We start from the raw sequence: 23,145 nt of genomic DNA, 5'->3' as shown, positions 1-23,145 counted from the left end.
ACTGTGTCACTGTGACACTGTACATAATAGCACAGGTTGGACATCCCAGCGCCCTGCCCAGTGCTGGGACAGGCTGCAAGCTGGGACGGCAGCCATCCTCAAGTGAGAAAGATAGGAAGGCTAGGTATGCTCACGTGTCCCAGGTGCCAAAGAATGAATAGGGTATTCATATTTTTGTAAAATGTACCGGTTTATGCAAATAGAAGGAAATTTTGGAGGCTTTTGTTGTGGTGTAGCCAGAAAAGCTACTGCCTGTGGCCTCAACATTTCGTATGGACACTGTTTCATGTTCTAGCTATTCTGTTTCCAATCCAGTTCCCAGCTTGTGACATGGGGACGGACGGCTTTGTTTGGGCCCCTGCCACCCATGTGGGCAACCCAGACTAATCTCTTGGCTTCAGTCTAGCTTTGCCCATGCCATTATAGCCACTTCATTAAGGAGCGAACCAGTGAGTGGAATATTTCTCTCTCTCTGAAACTGCATTTCAAATAAATAACATCTTTAAGAAAAAAAAAAATAGAATTGGTGGAAATGTTCACCAAAGTTCTGGCAGTGGTCATCCCAGAGTGGAAGCAGAGAATATTTCTTTTTTATAAATATACAAAATATATACACATACACATACAACATTTTGATGAGCATAATATATTAGGTTAATAAGAATAGAAATAAAATCAAGCCATGATTAGTAAAGCATTTCTCATGACTGAAATTTCTAACAATGAATGATGCATACACAGCTACAATTTCTCCATCTGTGTTCCTACACAGTGTATGAAATAAAGGAACCCATGAAGTCTGGATGAACAGCACACTCTTCTCACATGATTGTAATTGCTCAGCCGCAGTCACTGTGTGATCCCATGGATAAGAACTAGGTCAGATGTGTTCAGAAACCTAGCTGGTGCCGCTAATGTGCCGTGACCATGGGCTGATGGAGTGCTGGATGAGGAGGAGCAGAAGATGGCCCAAGGATTTCTTAGCCCCTGCCAGTCTCGTTGAAGTAGCGAGATTCACCGGTATCTGTGTGTTTTTTTTCTCCAGATCTGTTATAAAACAGTAGCCAAGAAGTTCACCAGGGAGAAACAAGGAGACATTTTCTCCTAAAAAGAGAAAGTAAAAGGGGCCAGTGGGTTGTCTGTTTATGAAACACAGAAGATGGCATTAGGGTCCTGACTCCTGACAGGCACAGTGGGTTGCAAGAAGGGCAGCTCCGGAGCTGCGCTGCTGCCTGCCCAGGGCCCACCACGGTGGTGGGATTCACATCCATGCACTGTGAGGCTCTCACACCATTTCTCTCTCTGCAGCTGATTCACACAGCCCTTCTACAGAAAAAAGGCAGAGGGTCCTACCGCAAGTGATTATCCATACCAACATGATTAGTGTAAGAATGAGGAAAACGGAGGCTTTTAAAAAAGGACCATTTTCCAAAATACAGATTTTTTTTGTTCAATTTCTCATCGTCAATGCACAAAATTTGTCAAGTCCAAACGTAATTTAAAGTGAGGTAGGTAGTTTCTCTCATCACGCGCTGTCTTCTTGGTGACTATCAAGGCCAGGTGTGACAGCTCTTGTCTCCCAGGCAGGGGCTGTGCCAAGGGCGGGCACCAGGGACAGGTGGAGCTTCTCAGTTGGCTATTTTCTCTATCTCGTCCAAATCATCTGTGTCCAATCTTTCTATCTTCTTATCTGGGGGAGAAAGAAGAGTCAGAGAGAAGAGGATGGGCTTAGCAGAAGTAGTAGTGGTGGTCGGATTACGAGGGACAGGACCACAGGAAGGGAAGACAGGGGAACATGCCCTGCTCACTAGGGCAGAGTCCGACCCAGGGCGCCCAGCCTGGTCTTGGCTCCCTAAACTTTCCAGATACGCTGCTGAGAACTCCCAGGGGTAGGAAAGCAGAGGAGACCCTAGGCAGAGGCCTCTGGGGCCACAGGGAAACCTCCCTGCCCAGCCCCACGCCAACCCCCCAGGAAAGGCCTGCAGGCAGAGGACCCTGCAGGGACTCACTGAAATGCTCCTGGATTCGGTTCAGGATGTTCATGCTGTGCTTGCTATCAACCATGTTCACGGCCAGGCCCCTCTTGCCAAAGCGGCCCGTGCGCCCAATCCGGTGCAGGTAGGTTTCGTTGTCCGGGTTCCCATCCTTGTCCACGGGAAGATCAAAGTTGATGACGACAGACACCTGCTCAACGTCGATACCTGCACAAAGCCCGGTTGGAGAGACACAGGCGTCACGGCAGAGACACAGTCAGGGTTGCCCACAGTCAGACCCAGGCACACACCCCCCAGGTGAGGGAAGGAGCCTTAGACAGCTGCCTCTGGGATGTGCAGAGAAGGCACGCCGCAGAGGCCGGAAGAAAGAAGGGAGCCTTGGCAGGTAGGAATACAACTGCCAGCTCAGTCAGAAGCTGCAAAAGCCCAGGTCTGTCGAGCTGCAGCTGGAAGCGCAGGCTTCTGCACGGTTCCTCCCACCAGGGCAGGACTCCTGTGCAGCTTCTCACCCCAAAATCCAGCCTCTCTGAGAAAGCCATGTCACGCCAACCACGCCCAACGGCCGGAGCACCTGAGCTCCCTCCATACACAGATTTCTCAGGCTAATGGGGTCTGGACAGGCAGGACACCCATCTCTGCTCACCACGGGCACACACATTGGTGGTCACCAGAACCTTTTCTTTGCCTTCTCGGAAGCGCTCAATCACAGCTGCCCTCTGCTCCACCACCATTTCGCCACTCAGCAGGGCCACCTGGTGGCCTTCTTTTGAGAGCTCGGCTGCCAGCCAGCTGGCTGTTTTGCGGGTCTGCAGTGCAAACAACTGCTTTTAAAAACACGTGTAAAACATATTGCTAGACAGACAGATAGGTCAGTTGATACTTGCAAAAAGACCTGTGGCATATAAAATACACAAAAGCGTTGCTGAGTTAGTCCATTCAGCACAATAGGCTTCAACTGTCAGGTACAGAAATCCAGACACATGATTGATTTTGGGTAAACAAATTAATTGCTCTAGGCTTTTCATCTAGCAGGAGTGTGGACTGAGCCCAAACTAGTCTACATTCCTTAATGCTTAAAAATTGCTCAGTGCAGGGCCAGCGTGTGGTGGCTCCACTGGCTAATCCTCTGCCTGCTATTGCTAGCATCCCTTATGAGGGCCGGCTTGTATCACAGCTGCTCCACTTCCTATCCACCCTGTTTGTGGCCTGGGGAAACAGTAGAGGATGGCCCAAAGCCTTGGGACCATGCAACCACTTGGGAAACCCAGAAGAAGTTCCTAGCTCTTGGCTTCAGATTGGCTCAGTTCTGGACACTGCAACCATGGGGGCAGCGAGCCAGCAGATGGAAGATCTTTCTCTCTCTGTCTCTCCTTGTCTCTACAAATCTTCCTTTCCAATGAAAAATCAATAAATCTTAAAATACAGATACAGAACAAAAAATTACTCAGGGGATGAGTTGAGATTTCCCCAAGTGATCTCTGAAAAGTGGGATGAGAGCATTCTACCCCCCACACCAGCCTCCCCTGGGAAGTCAGTACAACCCCAGGGGACCACGCTCTGGGGCAGGTGGAGGTGATCCAGCACTCCGGCCTGCCTTTCCACTTCCCGCCTGGGCAGCTGGGTCCTCCCCAGCACTGAGGTGGAACAGCCAGGCACTGGGCAGGGCAGCCCAGCAGGCACCAGCTGCTGATACTCACGTGGCAGAAGATCATGGCCTGAGCGATGGTGATGGCCCCGTACAGGTTGCACAAGGCCTGGAACTTCTCATCTCTGTTGCTGCACAGAACGTAGTACTGCTTGATGGTGTCCAGTGTCTCCTCCTCGCGCTTCAGTTTGATCACATTTGGGTCCGGGACCACCTTCTGGGCAAACTTCCACACCGAGTCTTCAAAGGTGGCAGAGAAAAGGAGCATCTGGCAGTTCCTGGGCAGCATCCTGCAACCAAGGCCCAGACATCTGGCGTGACCCCGAGTCTCCCGGCAGGGCCAATAGCAACACCGCATGCAGCTTGGTGGCCGTACTCCCAGGAGGCTACAGCAGGTGTGCAGCTTCCCAGGGAGGGCCTGGGCACGGGCTGAGTCCCAGGTCTCCTTTCGTAGCCCAGGGTGGGACTTTGGTCAGCACTGATCAAGCAGATGCCCAAGTCCCAGAGTCAAGAGAACAAGAAGGAGTGTTTCAGGTCAGGGGACGAGAGGCAGCTGCTCAGCCAGCTGTTCCCTTGCCCTTGCCTTCAGCTCCTACCTCTGGATGCGGATGCTCTGATCCTGGTGGCCCTGCGTGGCTATCATCACGTCAGCCTCGTCCAGAACAAACACCTTAATCTTCTTGGGGTCAATGAACTTGAGTTTGGAGCACCAGTCCAGGACGGTCCCTGGGGTGCCAATGACAATCTGCTCACTGATCTTCTGCCCTCTTTCCACTGTGGACACAAGATGAATTCTTGTTGTAAAGTTCTGGTAATCAAATTCATGCACAACATAACAGAAGTAGTATAACCAGTTAATTCCACAATTCTTGTTTTTTTTGTGATAACGTAAGATGGAAACTAAATAATATCCAAAACCTATTGCTAACTTGGCTGGGTGAAGTCCCTGTAGGCTTGCAATCCACTTTGCTAATGCATTCCTGCAGTTAGCAGATGATGGCTTTAGGTAATGGGCCTCTGCCACCCACATGACAGGCATGGGTGTAGATCCTGGCTCCTGTGCCATTGTGGTTTTTCTATTTGAGGAACATACCAATGAAAGAAATCTCTCCCTTTCTCTTTGTATGTGCTCTTTTTGACCGCAACTGTCAGAATGAAGCTGTTCAGCAGCCAGGAGCCCCTTCTGGGTCTCCCTCATGGGTGCAAGGTCCCACGACTTTGGCCATCCTCCACTGCTTGCCCAGTAAGATTAGCAAGGAGTGGTGGGAAGTGGAGTAACCAAGATAGGAACTGGTGATGGGATGCCAGCACTTGTAGACTAAGGATTAGCTCATTAAACCATCACCCTGGTCTCTCTTTTTTTGTTTTTCAATGTTTTATTAAAAAAATTACATAACAGATTATATTTATTCATTTTTTTTTTTAAGATGTATTTGAATGTTAGAATTAGAGAGAAAGAGAAACAACTTCTACTGGTTCACTTCCCAAAGGCCACAATGGCCAGAGCTGAGCTGGTCCAATGCTGGGAGTCAGGGCCTTCTTCCCAACCTCCAGAGTCAGTACAGGATTCCAGAGTACTTTTGGCGATCCTTCCATGCTTTTCCAGTTGTATTAGCAAGTTGTAAAGTAGTTAGTGAGAGCCTGACGTGATAGCGTAGTGGTTAAAGTCCTTGCCTCGAACACAGCAGGATCCTATAAGGGTGCCGGTTCTAATCACGGCGGCTCCACTTCCCATCCAGGTCCTTGCTTGTGGCCTGGGAAAGCAGTGGAGGATGGTCCAAAGCTTTGGGACCCTGCACCTGCATGGGAGACCTAGAAGAGGATCCTGGCTTCGGATTGGCTGAGCTCCAGCCATTGGGGCCACTTGGGGAGTGAACCATTGGACGGAAGATCTTCCTCTCTGTGTCTTCTCCTCTCTGCATAACTGCCTTTCCAATAAAAATAAATAAATCTTTAAAAATAAATAAATAAAAATTTAAAAAAGAAGTTTGCTATTAATGTGCAGTAAAAATGGAGCTCACTTTAATAGACTGGGATCTGACTTTTATCAGCCATACTAAGCACTGTGATACCAATGAGGAACTTTTTAACAACTTAAATCTTACTTTAACATTGGAAAGGCCTGCTAACAAAAGAGCAATAGACTATACTTTAAGTTACTATCAGGTGTAAGAAGTGTTTGGCTTGCTATGTGAAGCAACAGATCTATAACCATTTCAGGTTATATTATGTTATGTTATGACAATGACAACAGTAGCCACATCAGCTAGACAATCAAAAGTGCACCATGGGTTGATATGAGGTGGCAGTTCCTCATCCCTGGGTACTGGGATATGTGGAAAGTTGTAAGTGGTTTCCCCTTTTATTTCTCCCCTTCCGCACAAAGAAGAAGAAGAAATAGCAAATTTGGAAGCAATGAATTCACCTAATTTTCCCTATACCTCGATCCTTCCCACCCTGATAAACCATGTAGTCATTATTTAAAAAATAAAATTTATTAAAAGACAGTACATATAGTTCTGGAGTTGAACAACCAAGGAGTTATTGACAAGTACCTTAACGTTCTTAGCAGAAGGTCTGGCACTACTCATAGGGCTACTGCCTTCATTTAACTGTCCTTCCGAATGCACTCTCCTTGTTGCCATGAATATTGCAGGTAATAAAAAAAATTAGCAACAGACTAGTTCAAAGCATGCAGCTTGGCTCTAGGATCAGACTACACTAAGTTGAAGACATGCCACCACTCCTTTGAAATGAAAGACCCAACCACCCGCCTCATATTCAGTGCTGAGGTAGATACTCACATTTATTGCCACGAACAGCATAAGCAAGCTTTAGTTCTGGATAAAATTTGCCCATCTGCTCGATCACTTTTCCAGTTTGAAGTGCCAGTTCATATGTTGGGGAGAGGCAGAGACACTGACAGAGGAATCACAGAGGACATACTCAGTGCCAGCAGCCTCTCCAGCCGTCAGCCCCATGTGAACAATGTAGGGAACCAACCTCCCCAGCCAGGACACCTTTCAACAGGAGAATGAAGTGAGCTGTGCCTGGCAGAGGCTTTTGGAAGGCATTAATATGAATTTCTAAGTTTCATTTCTTTTCTTTATTTGAGAAGAGAGAGATCAAATAAATGCCCACTGGTTCATTCACAAAATGTCTGCAACAGTTGAGGCCATGCCAGCTCCAAGCCAGGAGTTGAGCCCATCTGGGTCTGCCACGTGGATGGTAGGGACCGGATACTCTGGCTGTGTGCTACCTCCCAAGGCATACCATGAAGCTGAAATCAAGTGGAGCCAGGACTCTGAGGTATTCCGGTATGGGATGCAGCTGCCCAAGGGGACACCTAAACCACTTGGCAAACACTGTCCGAGAGGCCATTAGTACTGTTATCTTCCAGATGAACCATTACCAGGCTGGATCCTGGTATACTGATGTGCTCTCTGCCTGAGACATAGTCTAATGGGTTGTAAACAATCAGAGCTCTTGTTAATCCTCCTCTTCTTCATAAATCGTACAGCTCTTCCCAGGGCAGGCAAGCCAGGGATGCAGGCTTCCAAACACTCACCTGGGGGTGCCTGTCTCCTGGTTCCACTCGACTGAGCATGGCCAGCACAAAAGCTGCAGTCTTTCCAGTGCCAGACTGAGACTGGGCAATTAGATTCTGTGGGCTGAATCAAGGGAAAACGGAGATGAAATCAAGGTGGGGAGACACAATGAAGAGTAAATATGGGGCTCAGCAGCGTGGCCTAGTGGCTAAGGTCCTTGCCTTGATCCCATATGGCTGCTGGTTCTAATCCCAGCAGCTCCACTTCCTCTCTATCTCTCCTCCTCTCAGTATATCTGACTTTGTAGTAAAAATAAAATAAATCTTTAAAAAAAAAAAAAAAAAAAAGAGTAAATATGTTCTTTCTGGGTGGAAGGAATGGCTGCTCTCCTGTGGCTTTCTTACACAGGCTTCCTGCACTAAGCACAGATTATCTTAGCAATTTTATTAAGATTTATTTATTTTTATTGCAAAGTCAGAGATATACACAGAGGAGAAGAGACAGAGAGAAAGATCTTCCCTCTGGCGATTCATTCCACCAGTGACTGCAACAGCCGGTGCTGCACCGATCCGAAGTTGAGAGCCAGGAACTTCCTCCAGGTCTCCCACGTGGGTGCAGGGTCCCAAGGCTTTGGGCCGTCCTCGACTGCTTTCCCAGGCCACAAGCAGGGAGCTGGATGAGAAGTGGTGGAGCTGCTGGGATTAGAACCGGTGCCCATATAGGATCCTGGTGCGTTCAAGGCAAGGACTTAAGCCGCTAGGCCACTGTGCTGGGCCCTATCTTAGCAATTTTTAAATACGTTGTTTAAAAAAATTGTTTAAACAGTAAGTCATAATCAACTGTTGTTTTAGATTGGTTATAGCACAAAATCTTCAGAACTCTGCCACAGAGTGCCCTAGTTTTGTACCTCAAGGTTTCCAGAAATCATGAGCTCCATGCTTAGGCAAGTCCCCAGTGACACTTTCAGCACAGCCATACCAAGTCCCTGGGACTCAGCTCCTAACGCACGTCCCTTTTTCTCATTTTTATGGATAATGCAAAAATACTAGGTTACAGGGATGTTTTAAAAAGAACTCTTATATTTGTTTCATATAACCAAGGTTATAAAAGAAAAAAAAGTAACAGTTGATTGGGAGAAATAGTTGTTGTATGACATCATTTGCTTGTTTAAACATAAAGAAACCCCAAGGACACATACACAGGGAGACAGCTATAAAGGGACAACCACTTGCTGTTGGAGCTTATTCGGTGATGTGAGATAAGAAAGGAGGGGAGGACAGACAGGTTGTCTCTGGCTTCCAGGGTTCATGTCTTGGCAAGAGATGGCTACAGATGTGTTCCTGGTATTGTTCTCTCTATATTTTCATAAGTCTTTTTATTTATTTATTTTAATTAATTAATTAATTTTTTGTTTGCCCTGTCCTGTCCCCAAATTCCCTCCCCCCCACCAAATTCCCCTATATTATTACTATAGCATAGCTCTTCGTAAACAGTCACATGTTCATCATTGCAGGCATGGACAATGGCACAGTCTAAATTCCCACTGTCAATATACGGCTAATAGTTTCATTAGTAGTTCATCTTTGATCTGGAAGTAGAGATGCATACTCTTTTCAAAAGTCTTAAGGACTGATTTTTAAAATTGCAAATTTAAAAGCTGCACAGAGTAAAACACTGTGTCTATGGAAACTATTAAGTAGGAAAAGCAGAAACTGTTCTATGTGATTTTCTCTGTAGAAACATGTTGCCCCAAATGGTCTATGTTGTTTTCAGGAACACTAACAGCTATTTTTGAAAAACTTTAATTAGACCAAATCTGGAAGAAGGGAAATTTAGATCTGAATACTCACGGTTCAGCAAGCATCATAGGTAATGCGTTCTCTTGGATCTTGGATGGTCGATTGAAACCCATAGCATAGACTCCTTGGAGAAGCTGTGGTTTCCTAGCAGGCCAGAGAGAGAGAGAGAAATGGATTCATTGTTTTAAAGGTCCACAATCTACATCTAACATGGAATGATATCTCCCACACCTTAAAAACAAAACAAAACCACCGTCTTTTCTTCTGCTAAGGCATGAAAGTTCAAGAACAGAATTTTAGGTTTGTTTCTTCCATCCATCTATTGGTTCACTCCCCAACAAATATGAAGCCAGGCAGAAACCAGGAGCTCCACCCAGTTCTCCTGTATGGATGGCAGGAACCCCAAGTACTTGAGATGTCATCTGCTGCTTGCAGGTGTATGTATTGAAAGTTGGATCAGAAGTGTGGAATAACCAGATTCACATAGGCACTCCAACATGTAATGCAGTGTTCCAAGTGGTGGCATAACCTAGTGTGCCACAATGCCCATCTGAGAATTTGTTTTAAATTTTGCAGTGCACAAATAAACTCCTTGGTCCTTCCCAAGTCAGTGGTGCAAATGCTCAAGACAATCAAGAGGCATGCAAATCAATCAATGTATAGTAAATAGGTAAGGGTAGACCAACTCATCCTGAACTTATTTAAATGCTTAGTTTATGTTGGTCACAATCAAGACTAGGAATGTGCTAATTTCTTAAATAAATAGCTGAGCTACATAGTAAATAATAAATTGAACTTGCTGATACACTGCACTTAAGTTCTCTGCTAGTGTTAAACTTACATTATGTTTAACAAAAATCATACTAGATTATTTCTCAAGAAGTCAAATCAAGAAGCCAGAGCTTTCAGTTCTCCCTCATGGGTTCAGGGGTCCAAGGACTTTGGCCATCTTTCACTGCCTTCCTAGGGACATTAGCAGGAAGCTAGATTAGAAGTGGAACAGCCAGGGCAATGCATGGTAGCCTAGTGGCTAAAGACCTTGCCTTGCATGCGCCAGAATTCCATATGGGGGCCAGTTCTAATTCTGTAGGCCACACTTCCCATCCAGCTCCCTGTTTGTAGACTGGGAAAACAATAGAGGACGGCCCAAATCCTTGGGACCTTGTACCCATGTGGGAGACAAAGAAGAAGCTCCTGGCTCCTGACTTTAGGATCCACTCAGCTCTGGCTACTGCAGCCACTTGGGGAGTGAACCAGCAGATGGAAGATCTTTTCTCTGTAAATTTGACTTTCCAAGAAAAATAAAATTTTAAAAATAAACAGCCAGAAGGAGAAATGACAGATTTGTAGAATAAAGCCCCTGACAAAGGAAATATGCATAAAAAAGTACAACTTCAGGCTGGTGTTGTAGTTCAACAGGTTAATCCTCTACCTACAAGCGTCAGTACTCCTTATGGCCACAGGTTTGTGTCCTGGCTGCTCCAATTTCAATCCAGTTACTTCCTTATGGCATGGGAAAGTAGTGGATGATGGCCCAGGTCCTTGGGTCCCTGCACCCATGTGGTCAACCCAGAGGAGGCTCCTGGCTTCAGATGAGCTCAGCTCTAGCCACTGTGGTCATTTGGGGAATGAATCCAGTGGACGGAAGATCTTTCTTTCTCTGTCTCTTCTTCTCTCTGCAAATTTCCTTTTCAAGTGAAAAATAAATCTTAAAAAAAAAAAAAGAAACTTCCCCTAAACGCTTAAAAGGTTAAAAAGTACACTTTTTCTAAAATTTACTTATTTTTCTCTACGAGACACAGAGAACTAAATAACTCCTACCTGCTTGTTTCCTCCTTAATTATCTACAATCTGGAGCTTGGACAAGCTGAAACTGGGTGCCAGGAACTCAGCCACCTGATCCATCACCTAGCCCACTCACAGTGCCCATTAATAAGGAGTTCGACTCAGGATGGAGCTGGTACTTGAACTCAGGCACTACTGATGTGGCAAGGTGTCTTAACCACTAAGCTAAGTGCCTGCACTTAAGAACCTGCTCTTCGCCATTACTTCATTAACAATTAGAGTCCTTTAAAAAAATTGCTTTGTGGCAGGAATGATGGCTTAATTAATTCTCTGCCTGTAGTGCCAGCATCCACATGAATGCCAGTTCAAGTCCCGTCTGCTTCACTTCCCATCCAGCTCCCTGCTTAAGGCATGAGAAAGTAGTGAAGGATAGCTCAAGGCCTTGGCTCCTGCACCTATGTTGGAGATCTGGAAGGAGCTCCTGGCTCCTGATTTCAGACTGGCTTAAATCTGGTTATTGTGGCTATTTGGGGAGTGAACCAGGAGATGACAGATCTCTCTCTCTCTCTCGGCTGTCTGTAAACCTGCCTCTCAAATAATAAAAAATATATGCATCAAAACTTAAAGCTGTTGCACCAAAATAACCTTAAAATATTTATTTTTATTTGTATGAAAGGCATAGTTACACAGAGAGAAAAAGAGAATTTTCTATCCACTGGCTCATTCCCCAGATTGCCAGCCAGGGCTGGGCTAGACCAAAGCCAGGAGTCAGGAGCTTTAACGGGGACTCTCACTTGGATGGCAGGAACTCAAATACTTGGACCGTCTTCTGCTGGCTTCCCAGGCACATTAGCAGGAAGCAGGAATCAGAGGCAGAGCAACCGGACTTGAGCTGATACTCTGATATGGGATGCTGGTGATACGAGGCTCTGCAACAGCATGGGCCACCAACAGTTCTTTCCTGTTTATGATGCAGATTGTGTTCTTGCAAACGCCAAGAACTGCAGTGACATTTTGTGCTCCTTTAACAATTAGTATAGTGTTAAGTGTGTAAACCAAGGATCTATAAATATGTAACTTAAAGTAGAAAACAAAACATGTGTTATGGCCTTTTACAATTCACCACCTTTAAAATAATGCCATGAAAATCCACACTGAGCACAATGCCGCAGGCATTAGACGGACTGGAGAAAAGCAGATAAAATGTTCCTAAGACTGTCAACCCTACAGTCTAATCAAAGGGCTTACCTAATTCAATGTTCCTGACATCCAGAAATCACCTGCCAGCCAATATTTTATTGAAAGTTCTAAGAGTATAAAAGAGAAAAGACTTCCAGCTATGATGAATTGCCGTGGCACTTAAAATCCTTGCCCTGAGAACCTGGAGGCCCTAAGACAAGGGTGGGAGACCATGAGGTAAACTTTTTATTCTTTAGGACTTCTCAATCATGTGACTTGTTACCTATTCAAAGAAGTAAAGACATGACCATTTTTTGAAATGTCAAGGTAAACAACAGAATCCCCGGAGGACCTCTCTCTGCTGCTGCACGACACAGGGAGGGCCAGCGAGGAAGAGCGTGGCAAGGAGAGCACACTCACAGCCGGAGCTCCTCAAAGGACTTCACTGAGTACAGGGGGGAGCTGGGGTCCCGCTGCAGGACTTCCACTTGGTTTGTGTTATCCACGAGGTTGCTTCTGATCAGCTTGTTGAGCAAGGACTGGGCAGCTTTGTCCTCTGTTAGGAGGAGACAAGAAATGTTTACACACTCATCTGCACACCCCGCACTTGTGAAACCAGAACCCTCCTCTTCTGTGCACTAGTAGCTGTGCATCAGCCAAACACGAATGGAGACACAATCACACAAATGGGTCTCACTTGTAGTTCTTGACTAAATTCAAACAGGCTGCACTGCACAGCAAGCCACTGTTTCCATGACCCACTTGTTTTGTTCTCAACTTCTAACCTCTCCACGTTCTCTCTCACGACCACAAGTACCTGTACCTGTATCCTCATCTTCCCTCCCGTGATTAGGATGAACAACCTGTGCTCTTAACGCTCAGTGTGCTTACTTGATGTGTTCTGTCCCTTCCTACCCACAGGACACTTTCTTGCATTATCAGTTCCCTTCCTGGTGGTCATTCCTACCAGGGTGTCAACCTGCTGAAACATCTCTCACCGAAAATCTACTTCCTCCTTTGTGTCATACTAGTTCCCTTTGTGGAACATTCTCCAAAATTTAGTCTAAATTCACTCCCACAATCCCCTTGTGTTTGAAGTACAGGGACTGGCATCTCTTATTTTTTTAAATCTGACATGACCTCAATAGGTCCAGTCAATCTCACCCATGATGCCCACAATGATCAATTTCTAATTCTAATTCTTCCCTTAATCAACTTTTCACCTAACTGGCACTCCCTGCTTCTTAACACTGCCTCCCGGCTTCTGTGACACACTCTTTTGGCCCCCCACCCCCGCCCCGGCTCAGAAACTGCTACTTCTCAATGTGCTTGGCTGAGTCATTCACATCTTCCTGGTCTTACAATTCAGAGCCCCTCTCGCTCCATGAACCAAGGCCAGGCTCCTACCTACTGTCTTGCCGTACATCTTTTTATTATTATTATTACATTTTATTTTATGACACAGTTTCATAGGCTCTGGGATTCCCCCAACCCCTCCTCGTACCCGCCTTCCATGGTGGATTCCTCCACCTTATTGCAGTATTACAGTTCAAATCCAGTCATAATTCTTTCATTGCAAGCATGCACTTTGCATAGTGTCCAGCATCTTATTGTCCAGATAAATTCAACAGTTTCTTGGGGAGACCATCTCTGGTCTGAAGGCAGAACTTTGCCGTACATCTTTAAAGAGTGATTACCTTTCTCTTCTTCATCTGTTTTCTCTGCTGGGTTGCTGGTTTTGATAACACCTACACAGGAAAACAGATACCATAATTAGAAACATAAACATTAAATTAACCTAAAAGGAAGGAAACAAAAGAACAACAAAATCTGTTTTAGTGATCAGAATAGAATGATCATTCATGTTTTAACATATTTTAAACATGTTTATTTTAAATTTAAATTTTTAACATTCATATTTGAAGGAAGATTAAGTGCATAAGAAAAATTTTAATTCTTACAGAGTTTAAACAGCATCATAGTGGTGAGAACAGGTCACTTCTGACTTACCCTACTTTAAACTACAGCACTAGGGGTGAGTGTCTGGCATGGCACTTAAGATGCTGCCTGGGGGCCCGGCGGCGTGGCCTAGTGGCTAAAGTCCTTGCCTTGAAAGCCCCGGGATCCCATATGGGCACCGGTTCTAATCCCAGCAGCTCCACTTCCCATCCAGCTCCCTGCTTGTGGCCTGGGAAAGCAGTCGAGGACGGCCCAATGCATTGGCACACTGCACCCGCGTGGGAGACCCAGAAGAGGTTCCAGGTTCCCGGCTTCAGATCGGCGCGCATCGGCCCGTTGCGGCTCACTTGGGGAGTGACTCATCGGACGGAAGATCTTCCTCTCTGTCTCTCCTCCTCTGTGTATATCTGGCTGTAATAAAATGAATAAATCTTTAAAAAAAAAAAAAAGATGCTGCCTGGGCTATCTGTGTCCCATTATCAGAGCACTCGGGTTTGAATCCTGGCTTTGCTCTGAATTTAAGATTCCTGCCAAAATGCTCCTAAGCAAACGGGTCCTTGCCACTGCCAGAGAGACTAGGAGAGTCCTATGCTCAAGGCTTTGGTGTGGCACAGCCCTAGCTGTTGTAGGCATCTGAAAGAGAACCAGCAGATAGGATCATGCTTAGGCTCAAATAAAAAATAACTTAAAACTAGGGCCCAGCGAGACAGCCTAGTGGCTAAAGTCCTCGTCTTGAATGTGCTAGGATCCCATATGGGCACAGGTTCTGGTCCTGGTGGCCCCACTTTCTGTAAAACTCCTTGCTTGTGACCGGGAAAAAGCAGTCGAGGACAGTCCAAGGCCTTGGGACCCTGCACCTGTGTGGGAGACCTGGCTCCTGGCTTCGGATTGGCTCAGCTCCAGCCATTGCGGTCACTCGGGGAGTGAAACATCGGAAGGAAGATCTTCCTCTCTCTCTCTTCCTCTCTGCATACCCGCCTTTCCAATAAAAATAAAATAAATCTAAAAAAAAAAAGTGTGGGCCTGGCGGCCTGGCCTAGTGGCTAAAGTCCTCGCCTTAAACGCGCCGGGATCCCTTTTGGGCGCTGGTTCTAATCCCGGCAGCTCCACTTCCCATCCAGCTCCCTGCTTGTGGCCTGGGAAAGCAGTCAAAGACAGAACGACGCCTTGGGACCCTGCACCCATGTGGGAGACCTGGAAGAGGTTCCAGGTTCCCGGCATCGGATCGGCGCAGCACCAGCCGTTGCGCTCACTTGGGGAGTGAATCATCGGACAGAAGATCTTCCTCTCTGTCTCTCCTCCTCTCTGTATATCTACTTCGTAATAAAAAGAAATAAGTCTTACAAAAAAAAAAAGTGTGAAGATACTTGATGTACTGACATGAAAAGCTTGCCAAAACTTATTGTTGTATAAATAGGGAGTGGCATAACAGGGTACTCTTCCTTCTGTAGTCCCAGCATCCCATATGAGAGCTGGTTCAAGTTCTGCCTGCTCTACTTCTACTTCTGATCGACCTCTCTGCTTATGACCTGGGAAAGCAGCAGAGGATGCCTCAGGTCCTTGGGACCTTGTACCCATGTAAGTTACTTGGGAGGAAGCTCCTGGCTCCTGTCTTCAGATTGGCTCAACGCTGGCCATTGCAGCCATTTGTGGAGTGAACCAGCAGTTGCAGGATCTCTCTCTCACCTACTCTTTGTAAAACTGCCTTTCCAGTAACAGTAAACATTTTTTTTAAATGATTTTATTGGGCCCATGGCTCCTGGCTTCAAATCAGTGCAGCTCCGGCCTTTGCAGCCACATGAGGAATGAATCAACAAAGGATCTTCCTCTCTCTATTCCTCTCTTTATGTCTGACTTTCCAATAAAAATTTGACAAAATCTTTTTGTAAAAAATGATTTGGGCCTGGCGTGATAGCGTAGCGGCTTACGTCCTCACCTTGACCGCGCCGGGATCCCAGATGGGCACCAGTTTTAATCCAGACAGTCCTGCTTCTCATCCAGCTCCCTGCTTGCGGCCTGGGAAAGCAGTTGAGGATGACCCACATTTTGGCACCCTGCACCTGTGTGGGAGACCCAGAGGAAGTTTCTGGCTCCTGGCTTCGGATCGGCACAGCACCAGCTGTTGCGGCCACTTGGGGAGTGAATCATCGGATGGAAGATATTCCTGTCTCTCCTCTTCTCTGTATATCTCTTACTTTGCAATAAAAAATAAATAAATCTTTTCTAAAAAAATTATTTTATTGTTATTGGAAAGGCGGACTTAAATAAAGGAGAGAAAGATCTTTCATCCGCTAGCTCATTCGACACATTCACATTAATTCTGAATGTAAATAGATTAAACTCATCAATCAAATGTCAGATTAGTAGACTGGATTTAAAAAACAAAACCCATCTATTTGTTGCCTACAGGAAACACACTTCACCAACAAAAATCAGTGGAAGCTATATCTCATGGATTTTGATTTTTTTGTTTTTGTTAGTTTCATCTCTTCAAAGTAGTTTCTTCTGATTAAATTCTTCAAAGACTCATAGATCCTACAGTGGCATCATTTTCTTCAAGAAGGTTCTTGATTTTCTTTTCCATTTCTTCAGTGACACATTAGTCATCCAGTAGCATTTTATTTAACTTCATGGCGTTTTTAATTTCTTCCTGTTGTTGATTTTGTTTTGTGGCTTTTCATTTAAGGGGATGTAGAGTAACTGTGTAATAGAGAATATCATATCCAGATATGAGGATATAATGCAGTATGCATCTCTACTTCCACATCAAACATGGACTCCCAATGAAACTGCTAACTATATCTTTTTTTTTTTAGATTTTTTTAAATTTTATTTTTATTGGAAAGGCAGATGTACAGAGAGGAGGAGAGACAGAGAGGAAGATCTTCTGTCCAATGATACACTCCCCCAAGTGACCGCAACAGCCGGTGCTGCACGGATCCGAAGCCAGGAGCCAGGAATTTCCTCCACATCTCCCACACAGGTGCAGGGTCCCAAGGCTTTAAGCTGTCCTCAACTGCTTTCCCAGTCACAAGCAGGGAGCTGGAAGGGAAGTAGGGTGGCTGGGATTAGAACCAGCGCCCTTACAGGATCCTAGGGTGTTCTAGGCAAGGACTTTAGCCGCTAGGCCACAGCACCGGGCCCTGTTAGCTATATCTTGACAATGGGATGCTAGACTCTGTGCCATTATCCATGCTCACAAAGATGGACATATAACTGTTTATGAAGAACTATACCACAGTAATAATATAGGGGAACTCAGTGGGGGCAGAGAGGGAATTTGAGGATGGGGAAAAGAAAATCCCAGGGTCTGTAAAACTGTATCATAAAATGATGATAACAATAATAATATATTAAAAATTATTTTATTGTTATTGGAAAGGCAGACTTACAGAAAGGAGATACCTCATTTTGAAATGCCATTGCAGATACAATTCATAAATTAATAAAATAAAGCAATAAGAATAATGCCAGAGAAAGCGATCTTCCATCTACTGGTTCACACACTCCCACAATGGCTGTAAGAGACAGGGTTAAATTGGGCTGAAGCCAGGAGGCAAGAACTCCATCTGGCTCTCCCACATGGAGAGCACGGGCCCACGCAGTTGGGTTATTGCCTGCTGCGTTCCCCAGGCATAAGAGCAAAGGAGGTGGATCAGCACAGTTGTCAGGACTCAAACAGGCGCTCTGATATGGGGTGCCAACATCACAAGTGGCAGCTTAACCCACTGCACTGCAACACTGGCCCTTTTATAAAATGGGGAAATTTGGACACAGGGCCACAGCAGCATCATGTAAAAATGAACGTAGACATTGGGCCTAAGGAAGCCAGTGCTTTTGAATCCAGTGCTGTCATTTGGCAAACAGACACTGAATGCTCCACTGCAGTTACTAGCAACTCACCATTGGATTCTGGTTTGACTTTCTCTTCCTTGATCTGCAAATTGCTTATCTGAAGAGGAATAAGAAGACAGTTAAGCAAATGACTCAATCCAAGCTCCTCTGCCAAAGTCTAGTAAGAAGGCAGTCTCTCTACCTTAGGTGAATGAAACTTTTTTTTTAATTAATTAAATTAAAAAGAACTTTGGGCCCGGTGTGGTAGCCTAGTGGCTTAAGTCCTTACCTTGGATGCACCAGGATCCCATATGAGTGCCAGTTTGTATGCCGACTGCTCCACTTCCCTTCCAGCTCCCTGCCTGTGGCCTGGGAAAGCAGTCAAGGATGGCCCAAAGCCTTGGGACCCTGCACCCACATGGGAGATTGGCTCAGCTCTGGCCGTTGTGGCCACTTGCGGAGTGAACCAGCAGATGGACGCTCCCCCTCTCTGTTTGTCCTTCTTTCTGTAAATCTGATTTTCCAATAAAAAATAAATAAATCTTAAAAAAAAAAAAGGAAATGTCGGTCCCAGAAAGCAGTCCTTGAGACGCAGCAGGCTAAGCTGCTGCTTGGTTCTCCTGCATGCCAAATAAGAGTGCTTGCACTCAATTCCTGCCTCTGCTTTTTCCTCACTGGCTTCCTGCCTCTACGGCAGGTGGTAAGTCCAATCCCTGGGTCCCTGCCATTCCCATGGGGGGCCCAAGCCTGAGTTCCAGCCCGTGGCTTCAGGGTGGCCCAGTTCTGGTTACTGCAGGCATATGGGGGAGGAATCAGCAGACAGAAAATTTCTTTGTGTTGCTCTGCCTTTCAAATAAATAAAATAAGCAGACATCCAAACTACTGAAAATTTTATGGAAAAATGAATTAAAGTACATGTTTTGGAGCAAGAAGATACTTTTTATTTTTTTAAAGATGCTTTTATTCATTTGAAAGGCAGAACTGGAGAAAAATCTTCTATCTGCTGATTCACTCCCCAAATGGCTACCAACAACTGGAAGACTGAGTCGGGCCTGGAGTTTCTTTCAGGTCTCTGAAGCTACTGCAGGGCACCAAGCGCTTGGGCCATTCTCTGTGCTTCTTCAGGCACATGAGTAGCCAGCTGGATTGGAAGTGGAGTAGCCAAGACACGAACTAGCATCAATATGGGATGCTGGCATCATGGGCAGTAGCTTTACTTGCTTTAGCACAATGCTAGCCCCCAGCCAAAACATTTTAAATCCATGCATATAATAGGTCTTAAAAGTTCATAAAAATACATACTATGAAATACATGCAAATTTGGAAATCTGGTACATTTTAGACAGAATGACTATGTGAAAGGCTGCCAGTAAGAACCCTAAATGAGGGCCCAACACGGTGGCCTAGCGGCTAAAGTCCTCACCTTGCAGTTACTAGGATCTCGTATGGGCACTGGTTCTAATCCCAGCAGCTCCACTTCCCATCCAGCTCCCTGCTTGTGACCTGGGAAAGCAGTCGAGGATGGCCCAAAGCCTTGGGACCCTGCACCTGTGTGGGAGACCTGGAGGAAATTCCTGGCTCCTGGCTTTGGACAGGCACAACACTAACCACTGCAGCCGCTTGGGGAGGGAATCATCAAATGGAAGATCTTCGTCTCTATCTCTCCTCCTCTCTGTATATGTCACTTTGCAATAAAATAAATCTTAAAAAAAACACAAAAAACCTTGAATGAGCCTATACTAAGTTTCCCTAACACCACCACCTCATATATATGGTGCCAGAGGAAAGACAGCCTGCGAATTCTGCTAGGAGAGGGCTCTTTGAGTTCAAGCCAAGTTTTCTCTGGAATTAGCTCCATGAATCTTTTCTCTCTGCAAATCTTGCTTTATATCTTTTCACTGTAATAAGTCATGGCTGTGAGTGTAATCATATGCCTGTCCCATGTGTCCTAACAAATCATCAAACTTGGATCTCTCTTGGACTCCCCTAACACAGGTACTTACCAAGATGCCTCCTAACCCCGTGAGGGCACTATACTGAATCTGCCCTTGCTCCCACTGTTCCTGATGCTGGCACTTCCGTAACAACTGTGGGCTCCAGGCTGAAAACACTGCTCTTTGACTCTATCTCCTCTCTTTCTCTCTCCCTTTTTTCTCCCTATTATGATTCCTCACTTCTGCTGCCCAACAGACCCTTCATGTGTAGGACATCAGAATCACTTGCACAGTAATCTCCTCTGCTCAGATATCAATCGTTCTAACACCATCCTGCTCTCTACAATCCAGCACCAGATCTACTGCTGACAGCATCCTGTTTTAAACACACACACACTCCACACACACACACACACACACACACACACACACTCTCTCTAAGGCTACCCAATACAGCTGAAGCTGTCTCAATTTTCAGCTAGGATCCAAAACATGCCCTGTGATGTTTTAGAAATTGCTACTATTCCAATCTAATAACTTCACCTAAAGCATAATATGAGTTCTGATTCCTGGTTCTGTAGGTAAGTCCCACGCAAACGTGTACTCTTCTAAGATGCCGTTCACCTCTGCCTCTATCCTACATACGACTCATTCTCTAATACTTTGCTCAAATATAAATTTTATAAGAGATACCTAGAGGGGTGGGCACTGTGCCACAGCAGGTTAAGGTACTGAGTGCACTGGAACCCTGTATCAGAGTTCAAGTTCCAGCTATTCTGCTTCAGGTCCAGTTCCCTGTTAATGCGCCCCAGGTCGCAGCAGAGATGGCTCAAGTTACCTGGGCCCCTGTCTCCCACTTGGGAGACCTGGTTGGAATTCATAGCTTCAGTCTGGCCTAGTCCCAAATGTTGTGGTCATTTAGGGAGCAAACCAGTATGAAGAAGCTCTCTGTATCTCCTTGTCACTGTGCGTTTTTGAAGAAATAAATATTTAAAAAAGAGGGCCCAGCATGGTAGCCGAGTGACTAAAATCCTTGCCTTGCACGCACCGAGATCTCATCTGGGTGCCAGTTCGTGTCCCAGCAGCCCCACTTCCCATCCAGCTCCCTGCTTCTGGCCTGGGAAAGCAGACGAGAATGGCCCAAAGCCTTGGGACCCTGCACCCGCATGGGAGACCTGGAAGAGGCTCCTGGCTTCAGATCAGCTCAGCTTTGACCTTTGCGGCCACTCTGAGAGTGAATTGACTGATGGAAGTTCTTCCTCTCTGTATATCTGACTTTCCAATAAAAATAAATCTTAAAAAAAAAAAAAGCAAAATAAAAAATAAAGAGAAATACCCCAGAATTCCTACCCATAAATGTGCTCTGTGTTAAGAATTCTTTTACTTTTCCTGCCTGCACCCTTATAACGAAGCCATAAAGCTGACTGCTGCGCTCCACTGATTTTGCTCACCTCAGATTATCTGCTGATAAGCTGAAATCCTTCCAAAGCAACAAAGAGTAGCTGGAGAAGAAATGTAATTTAAACATCAAGAAGATCATACAAGGGGTGGCTGTAGTAACCTGTACTTTGGCTCACTGGAGGGCTCCAAACAGCAAGCAGTGACAAGGAGAAGGATAGGTTAGTTACTTTGATTTGGTTAGGATATGTGACATATACTTATGAGATATCACATTGAACCTCCAATATAGGTACAATTAAACAAGTTACGTGACTTAAGACTACAAGTTAAAAGCCCTTATATTCTTAAAACTACTAGTTCATTATCACTAAACAAACCTCAAACTTGTACCCTAGCTGTTAACAGAAACCCACCCTTTACAGCATAATTAAGTGGAGCTTCATAAATCAGAAAACCAGTATATGAAACTAATGTCACTTGAAACAAGGGAAACAATGTGTATAATCCTCCCTCCCCACAAATCTACAGTAGATTGAAACATTAAATCTGATTCTGTTACTCTAGGAAGAGTTACAAACGGCCAATCACAGTAAGCAAGGATCTGGGAAACAGTGAACCCGAAATAGGACTCACACACACACACACACAGCCTCTTCCTCTGCCACTCCTGACAGTCGTGCACCGGAGAGAAGCTGCAGCGCACAGATCCAGCACCGAGCACAGCAGGGCAAGCTCGGGGTGCAGCCGCCCCGAGGTTCCCCGCACCCCAGGCAGGGTCCGCTCGGGGCTGCGGTGCTCTCCCTCCGCGGAGCTGCAGCCACTCACCGATTTGACAGCCGCTTCCTGCTCGTCCACCGCCAGGGCCCACGAATCGGTGGCCATGGTCCTGGAGGTGGGAGGGCGACCGTGGGAGAACGCACAGCACCACGCGTGCACCCCGATAGCCCACTCACGCCGACGGGAATGGGCGATGCACGAAAATGACGTCGGCGCCTGCCGGGCGGGAAACGTCACCAAGCGGCGCCGCGACCCGCCGCGCGTGTCCGCTCCGTGTTTTGGGTTGACTTGGGCGGCAGCCTGGGCATTGCGGAGCCGGGCAAGCGGGACGTGCAGGCCTCACGCCATCCCTGCTTGTGTTTAAATCCGCCGCGTCTTAGATTAAGTGTGTGATTCCTCTTAGACTCATTTGGTGCGTTTCCACGATTAATACGACTTGCAAAAAAACCAGAAGCAAGTGGACGGCCGATAGGACGGCCCCACCCCAAAAGGATGGTTAATGTGGTTGGGACCACGCCCGCCTGAGACCCAGATGAAGCTCCTGGGTCCTGGAGCCCTTTGGGGAGTGGAAAATAATTCCTGTAACCCGGCCTTTCCAATACGTACAATTTCTAAAAATAAGGCTCTTGAACCCCGTAGTCACATCACTCCAATAAAGCAGACATGACAGCGATTTCTTTTTCAAGGTTCTTCCAAACTTGTGCATATATACCACAGCACTGTACATTGCGTTACCACTGTAATGTCCAAGGCAAATATGCAGCCAAATTTAAACTTGACCTTTTTACGTAGCTATCATTTCCTTATTTATTTGGAAAGACAAAGCTACAGAGAGGGAGAAAAACATCCCCTATCTGCTGATACACTGTATAAATGGTCACAGCGGCTGAGGCGGGGCCAGAGCCAAGACAGGAGCCTGGAACCCGTGTTCAGGACCCTGTGTGAGCGGCAGGGGCCCCAGAACTTGAGTCACCATCGGTTGCCTTCCCAAGTGCATTAACAGATAACTGTAGCCTCTGGGACTCCAACCAGAACTCTGATACCTGATGTGGACATTCCAAGCAAGTGTGGTCTCAGTACTTAAAAAAAAAAAATTATTTATTTATTTTTTATTGGAAAGACAGATATACCGTGGAGGAAAAACAGAGAGGAAGATCTTCTGTCCAATGGTTTACTCCCCAAGTGGCTGCAATGGGCAGAGCTGAGCCAATTCAAAGTCAGGAGCCAAGAGCTTCTTCTGGATCTCCCACATGGGTGCAGGGTCCAAAGCTTTGGGCCATCCTCGACTGC

At 46.0% G+C, this 23,145-nt stretch overlaps 1 protein-coding gene across 1 annotated transcript; it reads right to left on the bottom strand.

Annotated features, from left to right (window-relative positions):
- Positions 1-607: 607 nt before the first annotated feature.
- LOC101518136 (ATP-dependent RNA helicase DDX19A) lies at positions 608-22,063 on the bottom strand. The gene is made up of 12 exons (XM_004584015.3): positions 21,904-22,063; positions 17,813-17,861; positions 13,648-13,698; positions 12,371-12,506; positions 9,038-9,130; positions 7,208-7,310; positions 6,444-6,558; positions 4,236-4,413; positions 3,692-3,929; positions 2,638-2,800; positions 2,010-2,201; positions 608-1,690 (listed from the first exon to the last, which is right to left on the bottom strand). Exons 1-12 carry the CDS (start codon positions 21,958-21,960, stop codon positions 1,629-1,631), a joined length of 1,437 nt encoding a protein of 478 aa, XP_004584072.1. The 5' UTR covers positions 21,961-22,063; the 3' UTR covers positions 608-1,628.
- Positions 22,064-23,145: the final 1,082 nt, after the last annotated feature.

This window comes from Ochotona princeps, chromosome 16, assembly GCF_030435755.1.
Source record: "Ochotona princeps isolate mOchPri1 chromosome 16, mOchPri1.hap1, whole genome shotgun sequence".
Classification (NCBI taxonomy): domain Eukaryota; kingdom Metazoa; phylum Chordata; class Mammalia; order Lagomorpha; family Ochotonidae; genus Ochotona; species Ochotona princeps.
Note: the sequence above shows the minus strand (reverse complement) of the source record. Positions and strands in the feature narration are given on the sequence as shown.